Below are 23,148 nucleotides of genomic sequence, written 5' to 3'. Positions count from 1 at the left end.
CACATACGGTCTCATTCAATTTAAGCCTATTACATCAGTAGGTGGAGGCGTGCTATAAAATGGACAGCCCCTTTCCTCTGGAAACGGTGATTCATAACATGAGCCAGACCAATTTTTCAAAGGATACGTTTACTCTATGCCGTTAATGTGCGATTAAACATCCAATTGAGCATACAAATATTTAGAATTACTTTCCTAAGTGAAAATTAAGTGTTAAATTTTACTGAAGATAACAGGACCATGGTACCCAGTTGAATAGTAAGAATTTAAGAATTTAGGATTTGATTTTGCAGAGGGATTTCAGAAACCTATGTATGAACCCAGAAGCAACAGAGAATGGGAACTGGAGCTGAGACCGCAAGTACATACGTAAACCAGCACTGAATTCTCAGAACGTGGAGGAAAAMCACTGTGGCACCTGAAATGCAGAATAATCAATATCCACTTTTGCTCATTAACTTATATGTCCCCTCGTTTACTCTACTAATAGCTCATTTCTCCTTCCATTCAAACAAATCCAGGATTTTGTAATCAAAACAGAAATGTGTAATAACCAAAAGGCCCTTTACTGATGCAACCAAAATGTTAATTACTTGAGCATGTTGACAAGTTGTGCTACGTTGTTTCCTTCCAGCTTTCAATTGCTTTTCTACTATCCCACTCATTATATATTCTTCTTAGTGCTTACAAGAATGAATTACTTTCCCCTATCCRTACTGCAGAAAGAAGGAATTCTTACTCTACTTTTATTTACTGCAGTGCAGTTCAGTAAAAGAATAATAGAGCAAATTTTTGTCAACTATTTTGCATTATTCTGGACAGATACAGACTGGATTTATAARTGAGTTGGCATTGCTTCACTTTTAGGTGGTACAGTCCACAGTACATCATCCCTCCATTACTGGACATTGGAGTAAGCATGGTGTGAATTGTCACGCTCGCTTGAAACAGTTCTGGGTGGTAACAACCTCCTAGGAGAGTTCAGTGTCATTGGACTCCATTCAGCWGCACAAAAATCACTCTTGACTTTTTTACTCACCAATTAAAGATTTCTCAGGTCAGTACCATTTCRCAATTTGCTTTCTCCTAGCACCCCACAAAGAAGGAAAAAATACRTCACAATCTGTACTATCATTCTTTTGAAGTTACGTTTTAAACTAAATTTRCAAAGAAAATTTTAAAGTATGACCTGAGCACGAGGAATTAAGTGATAAGTCTGTGCAGACACTAATATTTTTTTCCACAGTTAGGTGTATTCTGTGAGTTGGGGAGGGGGATCCTTCGTCACCGCAATACAGAGCAGAATTAGCATYCCGGCAGGGGGTCTCCAGGCTTCTCTAATTCAATATTATGGCTTGCTCCTACTCAAAAGGACAAGGAAGTACTATTATCAGTCAAAGAAGGAGGAAGAAAGCGGAGAAGTACGCCTATCAGTCTGTTAAACTTGAAACACTTYCAGGTGAAGGCAGCCGCACGGCCCTTCTTCAAGGCAAACAGAAGTTTTCTCAGTAATCACGAAGCGKTGAATTAGCTTGGGCTTTATCAGTCCGTGGATCACAAAATTGGGAAGATGAGGTCAACAGGTGACCAAAAGATTCATTCAAAACAGAGGATCTGATGGCAATGCGAAATCGTAATTACATAAATAGTTTTTTGGTACAGATTAYTGTCCAGCAATTTTTCAGAAGGCTGTGGTACAGAATTTTTTTGATACAGAAAGTGGGGAAAACAATTAAAGGGGAACCTTCTTCAGACTGGATTCTCACAGAYAGACAGACCACAAGGGAACTAGCAGTTCCTTCAGGTCAAAACAAAGAACTACCACGTTTTGCACGAATATAAGTAATTTGGCTAAATCACAAATTTTATATCAACAAATCTGATCTTTATCAATTAGTCTGATACAAAATCAGATTATTCCAAAGGAACTACTAGAATTTTGGGGAATGAAATTAGACTTTTAAATRGTGATAAACCAGAGATATATGATGTTATTCAAGAACAATTTACTAGCCTGAGGCAGGAATAATTAATTGTAAAACAGAAGATGGGAAGAAGTTTTGTAAAAACTTTTGACCAAAGCAAAACGTGGAGATTATTACAGCCTCAACAAAATCAAGTTGCTGCAAAAAACGTTATACCTTATACTGAGGTATATAAACAGAAGCAAGACAAAGTGATCTTCATTCTACTGCATCCTGGCAAAGCTCAGCTGAAAGGACAAATGTAATTTTTAGGGAAAGCACATGAAGAAAGTTTTGAACTAACTGAACACAGTTGAATAGATAGAACAACCGAAGGTCTAGGCAACGTGACATGAAGAAAGACCAAAAGAATTGGGGTTATTCAGTCTAAAGAAGAGAAAACTCAAAAGCAGAACGGAAGACATTACTGTGAAGAAAAMGGGAGTAATTTTTCTGCTACATTCCCTGTGGAGAGAACAAAAAGTAATAAGCTTGTAGCATGGTAATGACTGGTGCAGGGCTAGAAAACATTACTGAGGAAGATTATAAAATTTCTATATTGGAAATCTTTAAGAAAGTAGGCAAACAGTTACCAGAAATGACAGTAYGTATAACAAATCTTGCCTGAAGAAGGGACTAGATGACCGCTTCAGATCCAGATCGCCAAGTCTAGTTTTACATCTCTCCTATGACTTTTATCCACACTGCCCATACAAATGGCCCAAATTTTCAAAGAGGGCTGTGGGAGGGAATATAATAATAAATCCCACAGCACTCACACGGGAACCAGGTATCTAGAAATTGTAGGCACCTTTGAAAAAACTCCATCGTACCACATAAAAAAAAGTAGTGTCCATAGTAATAAAAATGTATATGAGGTATTAACAATCCCCCAAACAGTTTTCATTCAATATAATTCATACATACATCCGTACAAATGTGTGTACACCTCTAYACATGGGGAGGAGGTAGAGAAAAAAGGTCAGTCCTAATTAAACAGAGATTTAAAATGTAATCTTCACAGTTATGTGCAAGCCATAAAAAGTACCAGAGGGAAAATCCAAAGTAAATAAAATCCAAAAGTAAAGTAGTAAAAAAGTAAAATAAAAATGAAATAAACAATGTAGACAATGTAGAAAAGTATAATGACTTTTTTCCAAAGTAAATATATTTAAAACGAACACAGTTATTAAACAGAAGCCTTTTACAAATTACCTTTATTTTAAGGCTCTTTAGTATTCGCCGTTTAGTAAATTCTCATCTGCAAGTGTCTGCCAATAACCTCTGCATAAACATCTGCCAATAACCTCTGCATAAACATGCAAGCATCCACATTTTCTAAACTTTGACAGTTAAAAAGCAATTTTATGAATATTTATGAAGGCACTAAATTATTAAAATAAATATAGATATTTATACATTAAAACAACATCTTCATTTAATGGATGTGAAAATAATGTTAATATGCGAACATTTTAAAGATAAAGCGGTTTGGCCTTCAGGGCTCTTGTTACTCTATTAAAAGTTAATTTAGGRCAGAAATTATGGCTTTTTCTTGAATATCAAATCCAAAAGATTAAATCATGATCAGGACTCAAAATATTCTTCAAAAAATAAATCTGGTTGTGGTATTTCCAGAGGCTGGAAAAACCTTTTGCATACTGAAATGACTGCGCAATTCTCCCTTAAAAAAAGAAAAAAAAATAAAAATTCTCTTACTTCTTCTACATGCTCACAGTCAGGAGCTCAGATGAGCTCTAGGGCAGTGCAGCTGTGTGCTGGTAAGGTATTTTAATCAATCTATTTGACACCACACATTTTAYACTACTGGAAGATGATGTTTCTGTCTATAAACAGAGCAGACAACTCAAGCTGCTCTTCTCAAGCAGGTATTTCACATCACTAAAGTGATTTGCTTAATCACTAGTAACAAATTCCATCATCTTTCCCCCCACTGATGGCTCCGAGGACATCGATCAATCTGCTTTGATCTCCTGCATGTAACTGGCTACTAAAGCGCAGAGGTCCCAGTAACCTGAGGTCAACCAAAGCGTAACTTCTGTTTGATGGAAGCAAATTTTCCTCCTAGCCAGGATACCAGAAGGCAGTCAGTTCAATTTGAAGGCATGAAGCAATACGTATTCTACCTTGTCTCTAGAAATTATTTCCCGAAGTTGTGCACCAGTTATATTCTAAATCTAGTTTCAACTTGTTCTGTACAAAAGGGTTTTTTTCTTTTTTTCCTCCTTAATCCCTTTCCCTCTTTATTCAAGAACAATTTGGCTCTTTAAGTATCTCCAGCTGTAGTCACAAGATCTCCTTTGAAGCAGCCCTTGTATTTTAAGAATTTACCTGCTGTCAGTTATTCATTGCTGCCCTTTAGCAAGGGATTACTCGCTCCACAGCTGCACCACGTTAATGCATCACACGCGTGCTCCTTCTACGCCTCACTGCCCAATCGGCCCGCTTAGTCCATACTGCTGCAGAAAATCAGCGCTGTAAGTGCCCGAGCCGTAAATTCCTAAACCTCTTTCCGCTGCATTTGAAAACGGCTCTGCCTTCCTTGTACTACAGCTGCCTTCACCTCTTGAAGCATTTCTGTCATTCTTTTCTCTCACTTTTAATTCTCGTTTTAAAATAACAGATTACAGAATTTTATTCCCTTACTGATCCTATTAGTGCCATATCAAAGATAAAATCACTTGCTAAACCTCCTCTCTACTCTGCTATTAATAGATCTTTTAATATATATCCCTTTTATATCCTTCTTACCACAAAAGYGTGAGCTCTACCTGTTTTTTCAGAGGCCATGCTCTCTTTGGATGCATTGCCCTGTTATGAAAGTAGTGTCTATGCTCTTCCTTTTTACATGCATAACTGATCGTACAGCTGTATTAACCCAGTCTTTATTTGGAAGGGTCCAGCTTAAGGGATCAGGATGCATCTGTGTGGCTCTGCCTAAACACCAGCAAGTTTGCCCACTGCTGTAAGCACCACATCTCTTCCCCTGATCTGTGTCAACTCAAAGTACCAGACTCCCAATAATAGCTGAAGATTAGACTCAAAGTATCAACATAGGGCCATGTCCCTATTAAAGAATATTRAGAAGTATCCAGAGTTAAGTAATTCAACTTTGCAAAGGCAGAAGCTGCCTGCTAACTGTGGGTGTCAGCTCCATGCCCTCCCTAGAGGAGTGGTGGTCCTGAGGTCTTCCAACATGGTCTCTAAAATTAACTACTACCTTATGGTCAGATTCCTACAAATCTTGTTAAGGATTCAACTGCATGTTCTAACAGTACATTAACTTCCAGCTTTTCTGTATACTCCAAATTCCATATCTATATACTTGAAGTTCCTGCTCATCGGCTGTTTTCAGCAAGTATGTCTGAAGATATGAGAGATGAGCCAAGGCTGAGCGTCTTAATATGAAAGCTCCAAATTCGTTTCAAGTCTGACCTTTCCCAAAATTTTTCAACTTATCAGATCTCCTTAAAAGAGCAAACTGAACCTCCATAGCAAAAAATATTGCCAATTAATCGATTTTTTTTCTAAATATACCAATTTCCATCACTTTGGCATATTTCTGTATACTGCCACCTTGTACAAACTCCTTTCTATCTGCACATACATCTGTCTACTTAATGTGACGTAAGGAGTAAAGACATGTTCTTCAGTTTTCATGGCGAGTTTTATGCTAGCAGCAGCTTATTATTTCTTTCRGGCTTTTTCCAATATGGACTCAATATGGAGAGAAAGAACAAGAGAGATGTAAAAAATAAAATAAAAACACGAAAAGGGAAAATAGGAAAAATAAATGAAAACAGAGTAGATGGCAGTAAACGAGAGGAAAATGAAAAGTATACACACGCAAGGGAAAATGAAAAATAAAGACATGGTTAGAAACTCTGTGGGGTATGTAGATGAAATCTTTTTATGTAACTTGGTGCTTGACCTATGAAAGAAAGATGCTACTTCTGAGTGAGACATACGAAGTAAAAATAATGAGAAATTAAAAAGAACACTAGAATGTGAAAAGTGCAAGTTAAAGACAGAGATTAGGAAGAAAAATGATGAAAAAAATACAGTGACAGCCCTGTTAGGAATTTGCTTTCTGTTTTTAATGTGATGCAAACCCAAGAACGTAGAAGTCAGAGACAAGGAAAACACAGGCAGAGGGAAGCGCCTACYGAAACAGAAGTGTGAGGCTCCATAAGCATACATTAAAAAAAAGTGCACAAAAAGTAGATTTAGCAGTGAGATACTGTGCCCATTGAAACCAGTAGGATTTCCTGTTTAAAGCTACCTTCACCTTTCACTTACAAATATTCCTTATGAAAGGAGAACCTATTTCTTAGCACATATTTTCCGATATTTTTAAAAGATTACAACTATTTCACAGCCAAAGAGACACCATTTGCAATTTATAATTCAAAAAGGAGAGTTTACAACATCAACAAAAAGAATTAACAAATAAAGTGAAGGCCAAACTTCCTATCTTTATTAAATAAGCAGAGCACAAAAAGTAGGTTCAGAGGACGGTGGGGTTTTTTTGTTTGTTTGTTTTTTTCCCCTCTAAAGACTTCAGTGCGCATCCTTAAAGTGAAGCCACGTACGTGTGGGTGCCTTACTATCTTAGTTCAGATCAGGATTCGCCGCTTTTGAAACGAATCTCCTGAGCAACCCACTTCCCACCCTTTGGTTCATACTGCGTAACAGACTGAGCATGCAAAGCGGATTTTCCTGAATAAAACCGAAGCAGAAGATGTACTAGCTGCGCTCCTGGTGCTCACTTCAGCCACCAATAAGCCTTTATTGCTTGGGACCAGCCTCGGGCCAACCTGAAGTAAAAGCTCCTAACATCTCCTTACAGAAATGGAGATTATATTGGTAAAAAGTCAGTCTTACAGATGCTGTAGATGCTGATATCACAGCCAACTTTGTATCTCTATCAAATTAGTATTTTATGAGCCCCCACTGCTTTTCCATTATTTTTGTCAGTGAAACACCGCGTGTGATTTTATTGGCAGAGATGATGCACAACAGCCAAACTCCAACAACAGTAACTGACCTTTCATGAACATAACTAGATTGCATCTAAATAATTTAGATAAAGAGCCAAAGTTACTGCGTTGAAAAGGGCATTTTTACTGAGGCAACCATAATTCTTTTTTTWAAAAAATGTAAGTGGTTATTTTCTGAACCTGTGTTCTGGGCTCAACTGTGCTTTCTGTGGCCAACAGAGCAGCTCCTAATTCTGCTAATTATAAAATCTGGAGCTACTGAACTTCTGTAATTGCTTCTGTGAATCGAGCATGACTTGTTTAATTATTTACTGGGCTAGTGTATTTTCTGAAGGCACAATAGCATTTTTGTTTATGAAATACTTGCAAGAGAAGGCAGTTGTTTGACATTAAGATTATGTGATAAATGGGTTTTGTGTGTTGAGTCCRTCATGTCTAATGCACAAGAGAGCAAAGGAGCTTAATTTCTGCGCTCTCCGCCAGTGCTGAAGGCAGAGGAGCGYGACTCCCAGCGGGAACGCGCACACACTCGTGCGCACCCTTCCCCATATAATTGCAACCAAAGAAAAGAAAGGAGGGAGAGATCGGAAGAAAAACAGCACGCTCATTCTGAACTGGCAGTACCCCGTCCACAGACCAAGAAACCCTATTCTGGGCTTTCACAAGAGTGACTGACCATTAACGGTGGGGTGCTTATACACACATCGATACCGCCCAAAATAGTGGGCTTATACCTTTACAGCAGAAAACACCACAGAAGTTCATGTTGTCTCCCGGCTCACAGTCCCCTTCCTCCCTCAGGGCTGGGCAGAGTGGCAGAAAGAACCAAGGGGGCAACGACACCTTCGCCATAGAGCAAGACTACGTTATATAACGACGACGTCAGATTGAAACATCATTTCTTCAACAATTGCATAAACACAGTTATTCCTCCTGCAGCGCGTGCTGTTGCTTACAATCGCAGGACGTGCTTGCAGCAGTGCATTTGCAGCAAGGCCAAAAGCGCAAAACTTTAGACTTTACACTCTAACACATGCAGCAAAATCAATAGCAGCATGACACAATAGCTGCCATAGATCCAATTAGATAATATTAACAATCTGAACAATGATAAATCCTGACTTACCATGATAGAATGGGAAAGACCTTGTTTTGGTATTTAAAAACTGAACTCCAAGTCAATAAACCAGTAAAGTACAGTAAGCACATAACTAACCTTATAAAGCAAAGGTGATTGTCCTAGCTTCAAAAGTGCTATTTTTTTGGTCACCTCTGTAATGGCTTGAATCCGGACCAAGTCTTCCACAGTCCCATACTGCACATCAACAAGCTCTGCCTGTAAAGAGAAGACAAAGTTCAGGCGATACCTGTAACCATGCAGCAGTTTGGGCGCTCCGTCCACAGCCTGGGTGGCTGCTAAAACCGGTCAGAATTCGCAATATCCTTACCTGCCTTTCCTCCTCATGCCTCCAGAATTAGAGAATTGATCTGACTAACTGCTCAAGAAGCTTGAGAACTAGATCTGACCAATACGTTTATACCACCGCGGTTTTAAATCACAATTCCTCTGCTGTGATAAAAACCCCAATACTGTTTATTAATACAATTGTTTGTATAAAACAATACTATTTTACCATACTATAATTATACAATACTGTTTATTTATACAATTATGTGCTGATTCTGCTAGAGGAGGTGAGCGAGTTTAAACAAAGCCACCAGGAGCTGCCAAGTCTGCGCTCTGCACGTGCTGAGGCCAGTACCAGTGCATGACAGATAAGAATTTTCCCCTGTTAACTACAGCAGTGCTTTTAAAACTGTGTAAGGGATATTCATTCTCCTCTGTGAATTTTCTTAAATGAAACCGCAGCCTTATAAAGCATTTCATAAATGCATGAATGATTATCCTGGTCACTTATGGCAATATCTAGCTATAGATGCTCTATCAACTGTTTTACTAGGTGATCCCATATGCTTTGTGAGCAACTGAGGTTAATCGTTAAAGTATTTTATCATCCATCAGTCATCCAAGCATTATACTCAGATTGCCATAATGACAACTGATTACACCACTTGGATGCTTAAGTGTTTCTATCAATACTTTTAAAACATTACTTACATCACTTCCAACTAAATCCAAAGTGTCTAGAACATGCAGATCTTTAGCTCTTCAGTTACAACACTGCAAGATTATGTGATAAAGGTCTAAATTATAACTAAATGTCAAACGTTGGCAGAGATGGAAGAATACTTCAGGAGTTTTTAGGTTTTTTTTCAGAATTTAAGTGACTGAAGGTATTTTTCTTATATATTTATGGCAATAAACTCTGGGCAAAGATCAAGTATGAGGATAATCAGTCTTGTACATTATTATTTTAAAGTGTTACGAAGCTACCAGGAAATCACAAAGAAAATTCTGGAACCTCTAAATCCTTACACAATGTTCATATAGAATAGAAGCACAAGAAGACAAAGGAGTATTACATGCGTGTTTAAAAATTAAAGAGGAGCAGTACTGGATAGAAAAGATTCGCCTTTTCATTGAGTTCAGTTACGGTAATTTAAGTCTGGAGTCACTGCCAAAGGCAATTTTCTCATTTTAGGCCTCCCTACACAAACTGTTTAAAATGTAACAATTATTCTGGAGTTGTAGGATGTGTGAAATTTCACTAGATTCCCACAGGTATTTTAGGAAAGTACTTAACTTTTGACAACTACATCTGAATATTTTGCCTGAGTTTGTGCCTCAACATTTGAGTAGAATTCATTAAAAAAAAAAAAAGTGCCCTGGGGTCCCTGTATTCCTAACTGTATTCTTTTAAATTTCCAATTTAATAAGCTCCTAAGTCTACAGTATGTCAGAAAGGTCGGTCAAAGTAATAAAACACTTTGGTAAAAGCAAACATCAGATTTAACACCAAATATTCAACGGTAGGAGCAGAAAATCTTGATCTTTGTACAGTTTCTTTTGAAATATGTGGGATTTCAATATCTGAAGAATCACAGAATGGTTGAGGTTGGCAGGAACTTCTGGAGATCATCTAGTCCAACCCCCCTCCCACTCAAGCAGAGTTACCTAGAGCACATGGCAAAGAACATGAAAACCATTTGATAATTCCAATGGTAACTTACAGGCTGAAATCCAACGTAAATTTTTTCCTCTGTGATCATCTTGATTGAAAAGGATGATAAAAGCAAGTGAAGATTTTTTTTATACCAGTGGAAGCCAATCTGATGCTCCTATACAAAGAGATCTCACACAAGGAATCTAGCAATCAATAGCTTGTATCAAATGAGCTGGAAAGGGAATTAACTTTCTTCAAGGTCACACAAATTTTGCCTCATTTTGCAGATCTCAACTTTATTTTACTTTGTACAGAAGCTTGAATAGATGCACTGAAGCGTAATAATTATTCAGCGCCACAAAAGTGCTATATGTAGTCTGACTTCCAGGGAGACTTCTACTCTAACTCCTTTGGATCCAATGCCTTTCCCACTTATGCTCAAGCAAACTGAAAAATCAGCTTTCCTCAATCTGTTTGCTTCCACATTTCACCTCTGTGAAAATGAGATGCCTGCCGATCCACATTCAGGTGCTCCTTCTCACATCAGTTTTGCTAGCTATTCCTACTCTAAAACCAAGAAAACTAAGTATGTTTGCACAGTTGTTATTGCATTTAGCAACTGCCCTTAGAAGTTCCAACATAATTTGGGGGTGCAAACAGCATCTTCGAGAGCTGTTGGCTGGTCTTTCCCAGTCAACACAGGAGCTGAGCAAAAGCAGGCTGAATAACAAGACCCTACAAAAGCACGGCTCATTTTTCAATCACATGAGAAGTAGAACTTCACACCCTGCTGCCCCTAATACTCTGCAAGACCATGTGGCTTTGCTCCATATTTTGAAAAGTAGACCCCAATACCGAAGCTATTAAGTACTTCACTATATTGAGACTGTATGTAAGAAATCCTCTCCTGAACTAAGTCAGTGATTAAATGCAAGAGTTTAGAATAAGGTCATAACTTTTCGGCAGTACTGCCCAAAAGCTAATAGGTAAACATCACATTCATAACAACAGTTTTAAGTATGACATTAAATATGACCCTTCCTTTCTCCTACACTTGAAGACTTTAGTAAAATTTGCAATAAGTAAGTTTTGCGCTACTTAATGGCATTACCTTGTCAAATGCCATGCAGCATTACTGGCTCAGAATAGTTATGGTTTAACTAAATTTAATATCCTGGGCACAACTAATTGCATACCTTCGTTCTGGCATAAAAACAGATTTTAAATGCCTTTAAAATAATGTTAAAGAATCCTACCATGAAATAGCTAATATTCAGTAGCATATTCAATATATTCCTGAAAATTTTGCCATACCCACCAAAAGAGTCTCAGAAATGKAGGACCTAAAGAAACTCCAAGTATTTTAGAAAACTAAAAACTAAATTCTCTCTATATGACTTATTTAGACCTACATATTCCTCAGAACTGAGGAAGCCGCTTTCTCCAAGGAGCAAGAATGTAATTCTGGAAGTATCAGCACCTCGGTGCAGTAAGCGTTCAGGCCTACTTCCCCCTACATTGCTTCATTTATTCAGCTCAATGCCCTTTACTTCTCCTCTGACACTCACTACTATTTTTAACTCTTCACCCAATAGAGATGATAAACATCCAATCTATGATCAATCAAAGCCAAATAACCTCCAAATATTCATCCTGCCTCAAGCAAAAACTCCAAAATGTATTCGCCAATTGTATCTGGAAAGGCAGCAGACAGCAACCAGGACAAGAGGCTAACTTTAATTAAACACTTCACTGTAATTTATTTGCACTGCTCAGAAATTGCGGCTGAGGGGAGTACTCAGCACAGCAAAAAAGTAAACTCAAGCCGGCTCCACATCAAAACTGGTCATCCACAAATGCAAAGAGACCTCTGCAAGCATAAAAGCAGCTCTCCTCTAAAATTAGAGGAAAGCAAGAAAAGAAAAGGAGAAATAACCAAGCGGTGCTCAGCCATGCCAAGTCGTTCGTTGGCGTAAACTCYGCTAACGCTTCCTGGCCGGGGCTGCTGCTGCTTCCGAGCAAAACCATCTGGTCGGTAATCTGGGAACCAAAGCCGTCACCCAGCGGATGCTACCACCCAAGCCGCACTTGGCCACCCTGTATACATTTACCATGTTTCTGCAGAACTGTTAATATGCAACCTTATAGCTCGGCCTTGGTCCTTCTCTTCACTTGACCGTAGGGAAAAGAGCGATGGCAGGAGGGCGCGCACGTGCTGGAGGCACGCGTCTTGGTGCTCTCGCTAGCTCAAGGAGGGCTTAGGCTGAGGGGTTTACTAGAAAAATAGAGTGCAGTTTAAACATTGATTTCTTCTACAGTAACAAAAGTCAATATGATTACAACCAGCCTACTCCTTCTTAAAGCTGACAGAAGCCACGTGCACGTTTTGATTTCTGTGTTTTATGTTGCTAGGTTCAGTGTTAACAAAAGGGAAAAGATCTGACAAAAAAAGAATGTAATTCATCATTCAGTAAAATAAATACAAATCAGACATAGGATAGAAAAAAAATCAAAAAAATGGAGGCAGATGACAGTCMTTTTTGAGATTTTTTTTTTCTAAATGAGAAGATCATTTTTAATTGAGCTGTTTTTGCTATAAACTAAAAATCCCTTTTTTTAAAGCAGCTGTCCGCATAACAAGATGAAAACACTGTACTCCAGTATCTACAGTAATTTCAAAATGACACTACCTCTGAAATCTCCTTGCAAGCTTTCCACCGTCTATTTACTACCTAAGTCKTTTGGTATAGGACTTCAAAGTCCGAGGATGCTGTCTTCCTGTTTTCTGGTATCAGATACTRCATTTTGTGTGTCCAGTGATGCTCACGTTCCCAGACTATCTTTCCCAGACTATATTTGGGATAATTATACAGAAATGCCTCTGTGAAACCCTGCAAGTAACTACAAGTAAATTCCTTTTTTTGTTTTCTTTTTTCCTTCATGGTTATCTGCGCTCTAATTAGCAACTCCAGAYGTTACCTTTTTGCTTCAGTATTCCCACTCATACACAGTAAAATTCCAGACAGTACCACAACAGGACCCAGTGTCAACTTTTAGTAGACAAAGATTCTTCATGTCTGTAGTTTTTATTACATAAAATTGCACGCTGCATCGCAATGATGCCTAGCACTGTAATTTGTTCAAGCGCCGCTATATTAAAGCGGGACGAAAATCGATGTCCCTTAACCTCCAAGTTTGAGGGAGCCTGGGCTTGCAGACTGAATTTAGTCGCAGACCCATTTTGTGTGCTCCCTCCCGCCACATCCCCTCTAACTCGGCTCCTAGCAAACTCATAGCAGGTTTTTCCTTCTAATTCCCAAGGAGACGGAATTACGATGGGAGCTGCTTTAGAGCCAGCAGAGAAGAACCTCTCCGGGGCTATGCAGTTACACAGCCCCAACTACATCTGAGCTGACAAAACCGAGCRCGATACTGATAATGCTTATCCGGCACTCTCCTTCCTCTGTATCTGTTCTCAACCTTGATTTTTTCTTCTTTTAATTCATTTATAAGTTTTCCCCTCTGCCATCTGTTCCTAATCTTCTTCCACAGTTTCCCTGAAGCAGAAGGCAAAACTCATATCTGAGTTAAACTTCTTAACTCGYGATATCCAATGAGGCAAACTTTTTTTCTTCTTTTCTAAGAGGCTTTAAATGCAAATCTAGTTCTTCAGGTATTCTGAAATAAGTAATTTTAATTTTCAGTTATATTGAATTGGTATTTGTTTATTTTAAAATCTCAAAAAAAAACTTGCTTAGTCTATAAAGCATGCAAGGATGTCACATAATTTTAGGTCTAAAATCTTGTCAGAAATTTTATTATTTTCAGCTTTCATTACATCGTGCTGATTATTTGTCGTCTCACAAAGCTCGCCAGTGACGTTTTAGAATCTAATGATTCTTCCTTGCACGTGTCCAATATTATTCATATCCTCCTCTTTGTAACAGGTAACTGCAAGGACACATAGCRTCAATAGCCCCTAATAGGTAAAGTCGCAGCGATGACGCTTTCCCAAGMGGACACAGTAATCGACGTGCACCAGCAGCCTTGGTTTGGCTGAYTCAGGAGCATTCATGTAACTACACATTTACAAATTACACAGTCTAAGGAAGAACTCTCCGGCATCATAAAAGAATAAAAATCAGCTGAAAAGCTCACAAGTCCAATCTAATAGAAACATGCAGAATCATTCAGCTGTGACACAGCATCCTAAAAATAAATCACAAGACCCGTATCTGCACGGTAAGTTGTAATAGTGTGATTTAAATCTGGCTTTAAAACTTTTAGTGATGCTGCTTTAGGTCAGAATCCAGCTGCTTTAGTCAGAATTCAACAAAATTTGAGAGCAGCCTGCACCAAAGCATACTTTTTGTGGGCTCCTCTCAGACACCAAGAGTGAAAACACAGCATCCAGAGACTGAAGACCGATCTCCTCCAATGGCCTTTTTATCCTGCATGGAGCAAAAAGTAGGCATTCCTCCTGTAGCAGCTACAACCRACAGGTCTTTAGAGAAGATGCTTGCACCTTAGAGAAGGTGCTTGGAAACGCTTCCTATACACCTGGCGTCGGCAGACTGCGGCAGAAACTGCAAAATCGCCAGCTATCACGTACGGACCGATCCGTAYGGGGCAGGAGAGGGTACGCGCTGGCACTGGGCTCACTCTGCTTTGCCTGTTCACAGCCCAGTGTGACAAACAGCAAACCACGAGTTTGCACCTACGCATACTGAGACAGAAAACAATCTCCTAGCTCAGGCGGCAGGTCGTAAGAACGGCGTGCGAACGCACACGCTACCTGTCAATGGCAGAAGAAACGTGCAACTGCAGCAAAACGTTACATACTTTTGAATGCTTTTAAGTAGAATTGAAATATTTCCATTTTATAACTATATTTCATATTTTAATTGCATAGACAGTAACATTTCCTCTTTGTTAAATTGGTTCATTTTGCTACTTAATCTGGCTGTGTCAAAACAGAAATATTTAGAAAATAGCTTTACAGTTTTCAGATTCCCAATTTTTCCCACAATTCTGAATATGTTTTTATACAGCACAATTTTCATAGGCTATTTGGCCATTTCCTGATCAACTCCAGTATTAACACWTACACACTGTACTGAAATATATAGGCTGGCTGTATTCTATGCACAACGCTCATATACACACACATATATATGCACATCARACTTACATTGTTGTTAATGTAGGTAGATAGATACAGACAGATAAACTGTACCTCTAACTCAAAGATGCAGATAAGCACTCATTTGCACAAGAGGAAGTTATCTACTACATCAAGAGAACACTTGAACTTTCAAAAATATGAGAACCCAATTTTCCAGAGTATAATAAATGCTCTTTTACAGAGTACTTGCAGTTATTGCTTGCCCGAAAATCGTGCACTTGAATATAATCAGAGAGATGCCCAACCATGYAGTGCTGTAAACAGAGATCGGAGCGTTAAAGCATCATTTTATCAGACCTGGATAAGCAAAAGTGTAGTTGTGGAAAAAAATACAACATTTTTCATGTCCACTGTTAATTTAGTTGGTTTTAATTATTGCACAAATGCACAGGTCTCCAAGGTATTTCCTTAGAGAAAGGTTTTGGGAAAAATAAATTCTAAAAATTAAAAATATATTCAGATGAAAGAAAGAGACTCCAGTGAAAATGGGGAATATACTTGAGTGATAATAAATTAAAGTGTCCCAAATGATTGATCAAGACGAATATGAAGAAGGCTGTATGCAAGAACAGCATAGTCCCATCTGATTAAATATTTCCATTTTTCAATCACCTAACATTTTAGAGACCAGAGTTATCTTACAAAAGACATGGATTATGCACTTCAGGAATCATGCGTAGTTCTCTGTGGTTTCACACACTCTATTTTATTTTTTTAAATGCACTCATTTTTTTTGAAATTATCTTTTTGTCATTAACTGGAATACTCCATTCTGCATTGTTTAATCAATTAAAGGTTTTCYATATAGCAGCACCATTATCGTTTATTTTGCAAAATTGCTTTAAAGTGCTTTATTTTTATTAATTACGGCAAGGATTATAAGGCAATTTGGGATAAGGCCCTAGCAAGCATCCTCGCTCTAGCTCAGTTAATAGCTTGCCTTTATCCTAACTCTTTCCAAAGCTTTGGGTTAGTGTTTTCCTGAACAGAGCCAAATTGCACCCAGGTATTTTGAACATGCAGCGTTGGCAGGAACACCATGGAGAAGCAGTGAAACTAGGCGCCTGTGCTGCCGGCAGGGAGGGACAATCCTGGAGAAAGGAGGAAGTCCAGTCCTAAAAAAGGACCTGGTGAACCGATCGCGTTGTACCATGTCCTGTTAAATTCCACCTCAAACAGAAAGATGAAAAAAATGGTATTACCTAAAACAYGTCGGAAAGCCTGAAGGGACACGGGAATCTAAGCAAGCGGGTGTTGGGAAGGAGTAATCTAATCTCTAAGCTCAAACAGCGGATTTCACTGGTAACGCAAGGACTTGGCTCGCACCACAGCTCCACCCGAGCTGGAACTGAGCAGAGCTCACCTCCTTCTCCGCAGTCTGGAGCCCAACTCAGTCTCTTCGCAGTAGCAAAGTGCTTAGTATTACTATATTAGTAGTAGTTCATAGCATAGTTTTCAGTAAAAGAAAATAAGGACGTTATTACGGAACTATCAGATACTAACGAAAGCTGCACCCAGTTCCTTCTCTTGCCCTGTTCTCACCCCTCCTGGCCATGATCGTGAGCAACCAGAGAAACSAGAAACGGGGCTTAGGATGGCCTCTCTCAATCCGACCCAGCCACTGCTCTGCARCATCAAGAGATCCCTCTCCCAAAACTCAAAAAAACACAAGAGACTTGATTCAATAGACAAGACAAAGAATGCACTATGGTTGCCCTTAAAAATAATCAGCAAGCGTATCATCTACAGAAGACATTCCCCTCAATATTCTCTTTACATTTTGGATACCTACTCRAGAAACCCAATAAAACATGAAGATACTACCTTAATTTTCTGCAAAGAAAATTGAAAAATGGAAGCTTAAGGTAGAGCAACAYTACGTGCATTAAGACAGCAGCAATAAGATCATCAGCAAAACATCTGRATTGAAACAATCATCAATTTTATCTATCAGATCCTGAATCTAAAATACTATCCAAGCTAATAGAATTTCTTTCTAGATGCTTAGCTTGTATCACTACATGATTGTAACATTCTTCTTGCCCTTGAGATGCAAGAATTTCTTAGCTAAATGTAAAAATCTTTAAGGGAGATAAGAATGATACAGCAGTTCCGTTGCCTGTAACGTATTTTCTAGCTTTTCCTATGATTTCACCCCCTAACATGCTCCCAAGTAAAGACTGGRCCTGGAAAGCAGAGACCTGCAGTGGGAGGAAGGGTCTCGCCGCCTTTGCCATGCCTCTTCTCCCCTCTGGCTGCCTCTCGAAGGCATCAGCGCGAAGCAGGGAAGCTCACGGGGGACCAGGCTAACTCTGTGTGCTARCATAATTCAGGGGAAGGAAGATAAATTCCTCGCAGCATCTTCTTTCGCGCATGGGCCAGCCACAAGCCGGTGATTGATAAATCACCTTCTCTTTGAACTGCAGAGCACTGAACATAAGAAATCATTATGAGAATAGTCCTGGTATTTCTCATGATTAATTCACATTAAGGCCCACTTAATGAATGAGATAAACACAGAAACTAATATCCATTATGTGAGATGTTAGTCATTAGATTTATTTGTACTCATTGGAAGCGACAACATATCAGACAACAAAAACAGCTCCTTTTTTTAGAAGACTAAYGTATTTTCAGGTTTTGTTTCATTTGCACTGTGTTCTCCCCCCCAAATTTTAACCGGGTTCTTTCTTTTCTCCAGGGATAGTAATGTGGGCTGCTAGGCGCAGAGAGGCACTGTATTTCCAGCCAGATCAAAAGTAAAATTCTGAACAAAAGCTTTTTCTCACGACATTTTGTGCCAGTGCACAGGCTCTGAGATTTTGACAGTTCACATACCCACCCAACAGACTTCAACCAAATACACCTGGATATCAAGCTTACATTTGCCAATGGTCTGTAACTGGGTCTTTTTATATATATATATATATATATATATATATGTATATATATATATATATATACACACATATTCTTAAGAATTCAGTTCATACATATTTTTTGAGCCAGCTGTATCAGAGCTGAAACTATATTCTGCATATTTCTTCATTCTCCTCTGAAAAGTTTTCAAAAGATACTTGCTTCAGAGAGGYTTTTTCTGAGAGAAATGTTCTTGGCTTTCTGGTCTTTCTCACTATTAAGGCTCTGTGTCAAGGCTTCCTCCATTCCCCAACGCAGTCTCTATCTAACCCAGTATATCCTTTGCTCTTTTACATCAAACTTTGTCAACAGTGATGTTAGACTCATAACTAACATCTGTCCTGATCAAATTGTTCCTCTTATAGTAGCTTTAACCTCAATTAGTTTAGATTATTTGTTGCAACATCTCATCTATACTTAGCCTTATTTTTAATAAGATCTTATTTTCACTCTTTTCCAGTGGTGGTATTAGAAAATAGTATTCGGACTTCTTATCACCGCTTCCTAACACCAAGAGAGAAAATCCGGAGACTTGTTTTGAATTCTCAATGAGACTTTCATTTTGTAATATTAAAAAGATCTTAATAATGAGAGAATCCTGTAGAAAAGCATTCAAGGAGTTGAAATTAGTACACTACAGGAAATACATTTTAAAATTCTGAAAAAATGTTGTACCATATTTAGGTAAAAGCTATACTGGTAGATACAGATAACTATTAAGGTAAAACACATTGTCAAGGCTTCAACTGTTAACATTCATCATGCTGCATCAAAGATTGTAATAGTCACCGATTATTTCTAGCTGCCAGTTCTCTCCCACATGAGATACCTTTGGTATTCAGCCTTTTCCTCTATTTTTAAAATTAAAAAATAAAGTGCAATATTTCAGAAAAGTGTTTTTTTCTTGTTTTTTTTAAATTATCCTAACCCGCACTCTCATGGGTGCCTGCCTGACTGYGAGGACTGCCAGGGCCAGACTCCCGCGGTCAGGCTCCCACATACAGCAGGGATGTGCAACACAACACAGCCTGCCTCCAGCTGCGGTTGCTTTGACACTGATAGCATTCCTGAAAGTTTCTATATTTGCTTCTCTTCCACAAAAATTAACTTAAAAGTGAGAGCTTAATTGATATTGTATTTTAGTCATTCATAAATATCACAAACATGAGCAGCATTTTAACCAGATCCTTATAGTTTATGCACGAAACCACTGCTATTTTTTTTCCCCTCAACACTGCAGCTACATTTTGTCTTTGTGGGATTTGTAGGACAGGGATTGATGAAATTCAAAAATATTTTTTACTACTGTTAGTTCTCATTATAACACTTGCAGTTGTTTCCTACATCCCCTTTCTTGCCTTAGTCATTCTTTAATGACTGAAAACATTTGCTTTATTTTTTCTCCCTTGTAGGGATTTTTTTTTGTTCTTACTGTAAGTGAGATCCCTCCAAGGCCATATAAGCTTTCAGAATACTGGAAAAAATTCAAGAAAAGAAAAAGATCAAGAAAAAAAGAGCTGAAAAAACACAGCAAATAGCTCACAGCAGAAACCGCAGTCCGCTTGGCGTTCCAAGCCTGCGAGGAACATCGCCTTTGCAAACTTGAGCAAAGGCAACTTCATCATACGATGTGATGGCACAGAAACACAGGTATGTTGTAAGTAGGCTCATATTACCAAAAAGGACATCGAAAAGGAAACGCAGATGGCCAGYAAGCTAGCACTACTTAAGCAAAAGTGTCTCTCAATTCTGTGGAAAGTTTCCCATTTCACTTGGGCATACTTTGGTATTCAGGCCTGCATCCCATTACCATTAATAAAAAGTGAGTATGGAAGAAGAGTAACTAGGTTGATAAAATCTGCTGAATTGACCAGGTAATTGCAGCTTGCCTGGTCCAAATTACAGCGATCTGTTACATCTGTAGGTATCCAGATTCCTCACCTTTGGCTCCTCCTTAATTATTAATTATATTAAGTTATTTAGGTGATTACTAATATACTAAAACCTTAGTACAGTATTATTCCAGTATTAGTACAATATTCTCAGGCAATTCAAAAACAGCAAAAGGTTTTGCAGTAGTAGCAATTTGCATCTTTGAAACCCTGCCCCTCAGTGACACAAAATCTTGCAGCGATATTAACTGAGCATTTGCACGCGATAAACTATTAGTGTTATTTTTAGGGAAATGTGCAACTTATTTATTAAGGATTGTACGATACATGCCAGACAACTGACAAGATTTTCTGCAGCAAGTCTCTTCGGCGATCATTTTCATAGTTCTGGATTGCAATTTTAAATTATATAACCTTCACATTGCATTTCACAGCTTTTTATATGTGATTGTAACAGATTGGCAGCTGTGCTGTAGTTAATGTTAACTGTTGCCTTCTATTTAAAGGTCAACTCTACTCTAAAATTCATATTCTTGATTGTCTTGAAAATTTGCTTTGCCTACTTGGTATACAGAACAGTGGTCTAAATTATGATTATTTGTGAAAGAGGTTTCTGAAAAACTCCTATATAAAAGAGTGGTAAATAAAGTCCCTCTAAAGCACGTAAATTTTACAAAAAATCACATGATTCTTCTCATGCGTATGTGTTATTCAACCTATAGCCCTAACCGTCTGCAAACTGACTGCCGTAGCTAAAGATTCATTTTAGCTAGTACATGTCTCTTCAGTGAAGAAATTTAAGAAAATGTTAATAGAGATGATAATGAACTAAATTGGCATGCCTAAAAGAATTAAATGCACATTTGTATCAAGATTCCCTCTAGCTTGATATTTTGCACCAATGTGCTATCAAAAATGAGTGAAAGACTTTGGGTGAGAGGCTGTGATTAGTTAAACTGAATTATATGCACTCTCTGCCACTGGAATAAGGAGACATACACGCAAACATGCTTCAGAAGGCTCATTTAGAAATTTTGCCTGGGGATCAAAATAACCTGGAGCAGAATAATATTTTAAAATTTTCTAAAGCCAACCTGCTGACTCCAATTTTAATTCAGAAATAGTGTTAAGGAAATTAACACTGATTAGCTGGAGGGAAGCTAAGTTAACAAGGGCACGCTAATCACATTCCCAGCATAACGAAGCCGAATGCGATCAAATGGAAGAAAGCTGCCGGGCCAACGCATTCCTGGTGCGAGTGCTGTGAACGTCAGAGCGTCCCTGAAGATGGACAGTTATTCCTCAAGAGTCAGTCAGCCGGAGTGTAGCATGAGTAGTGCTATATAATACAGAAAACTAAGCATTTCTGTTAACGGTATTATAGCAGATTTAGGATTGACAAAAGTTCCTTGTACACTTCCATAAAGCAAAGAATGAGTAAATTTAAAGTCTTGAAAGCAAGGTCAGGAAAAATTCAGGTCACACAAACAATTTCTGAAAGCGAGGGAATACAGAGTAAATATAATCTTCATTTTAATTAGCCATCTTTGAATGTTGTCTCAACACCCCAACCATTACATCTGCCAAGATTCTCCCTTTACAGTTGCCAGAGAAACAGGGAATAGAGCAGATGAACATCACAAAACCAAAACTAAACACTTGCCTTTCCCTGAAATTCACTGTACTCAGTGGGCCTGCTTTAAACAACGCACCCAGATCAGCTAAGTATCACCCAACCTTCTGCTGTGGTTCCATCCAAGGCGAAATCCGTCCGTACTTTCCACTAAGCTCTGGAGGTCACTGCTGTGCATGTTAACAGACGGGCTACAATGTGCACCTACAGTCACACAACGTACAAATTTGGTACTGAAAGGAGTATGCTTGATCTCTGCAGGTTCACAGCCACGTCTCCGCGTCCCAGCTGACAGCTCCCCAGCGCGTAACTCCACCGCTCTGCCAGAGGCAGACAAATGCTGCAAAGCAGAGGCGAGGAACCCCACATTTGGATTCACCAAGCTGCATTCACTCGGAGCTTGCTAGATTTGCTCTTTGACGCTGGATTTTGCTTTAATACAGAAATTGGATGCAATGTAATTTCCCTTTTTATTTACTCTGTTGGTCAAAGTAACTTTCTTGTTTACACCAAACCAAAGGTTTAAACCCTATAAAAGATTTAAGTTCTATTAAAAATGTTTCACGTAAGTCATTTTTTCCTTAAACTGACCTGGTCTATGCACATTATTTACATAACCACTGTAATATCTATTTCAAACCTGACAAGACAGCTCTCTTTAGAGCAGCAGGCTGTCCTGCCTGTCACCATGATGGGTAAACAGTGTCACCTTCTCAGGGCGCAATGAATTATAGAGAAGTAGTAAAGTGCACCATCCATCACAATGGCACTAAGTAGGTTTTTGAAGTAGATTTAAGATATCACAAATGCTGTTTAGACTGTTACCAGAAAGCACAAATTGGACAGCTCATATACAATGGCCATATGATGAATGGACATGACAGGTCTTCAAAGAAAATGAGTCCTGCTATTCTACAAATAACCTTGTCACAAGGAAAGAAGAACTATAGCTCTACTGGTAGCCAGACTGCAATAACATAATGGCTTTATTTGCCTGAACTTCTAGCAAACCAAACATGCAAAAGAGATACAATGAAGCAGCAGTATTGAAGCAGCTTTAGCAATTATGCCACACACAATAGAAACTCTCCATTATGGTTGCAAAACATTTGTAAGAAAATTATCCAGATTGAGTAGCTGTTAAAAAGATACCTTTTTACAGGAAAACCCTCAAGATGTTGCAATCACAACCCACTGCAACATACTCAAAACAGAAAATTGGTACTATTGATGCCTGCAATTATGTCTCCCTCCGAAGGCTGATCCCAGCAACAACCACCACCTTCTCATTTAAGGATTGTCTAACACCCTTATTCTAAATAGTGGGGACTTCTGCATAAGCTTGAAATCACTACCAATTTCTCCATAGCCTAGAGGCTATTGACAAATAGGTCAATCTCCCTTTCAAGGCAAAGCTCTGCAGACCTAAAGACACTTAGGGCAAACTCTTTGAATAATAATAATAATAA

At 38.6% G+C, this 23,148-nt stretch overlaps 1 protein-coding gene across 1 annotated transcript in view; it reads right to left on the bottom strand.

Annotated features, from left to right (window-relative positions):
* The window catches only part of NAALADL2 (N-acetylated alpha-linked acidic dipeptidase like 2), a 217,548-nt gene extending 205,348 nt beyond the window's left edge, over window positions 1–12,200 (bottom strand). Inside the window, exons 1-2 of the mRNA XM_085301193.1 lie at window positions 12,162–12,200; window positions 8,202–8,321 (exon numbers count right to left, since the gene is read on the bottom strand). Of these exons, the coding sequence (XP_085157319.1) occupies window positions 8,202–8,321; window positions 12,162–12,164 (123 nt within the window). The 5' untranslated portion in view covers window positions 12,165–12,200. The remainder of the gene's footprint in view (window positions 1–8,201; window positions 8,322–12,161) is intronic.
* Between the last annotated feature and the right edge of the window lie 10,948 nt (window positions 12,201–23,148).

The sequence above is a fragment of the Rhea americana genome, unplaced genomic scaffold (genome assembly GCF_003343005.1).
Source record: "Rhea americana isolate MKP2758 unplaced genomic scaffold, rheAme1 scaffold_174, whole genome shotgun sequence".
Lineage (NCBI taxonomy): Eukaryota > Metazoa > Chordata > Aves > Rheiformes > Rheidae > Rhea > Rhea americana.
Note: the sequence above shows the minus strand (reverse complement) of the source record. Positions and strands in the feature narration are given on the sequence as shown.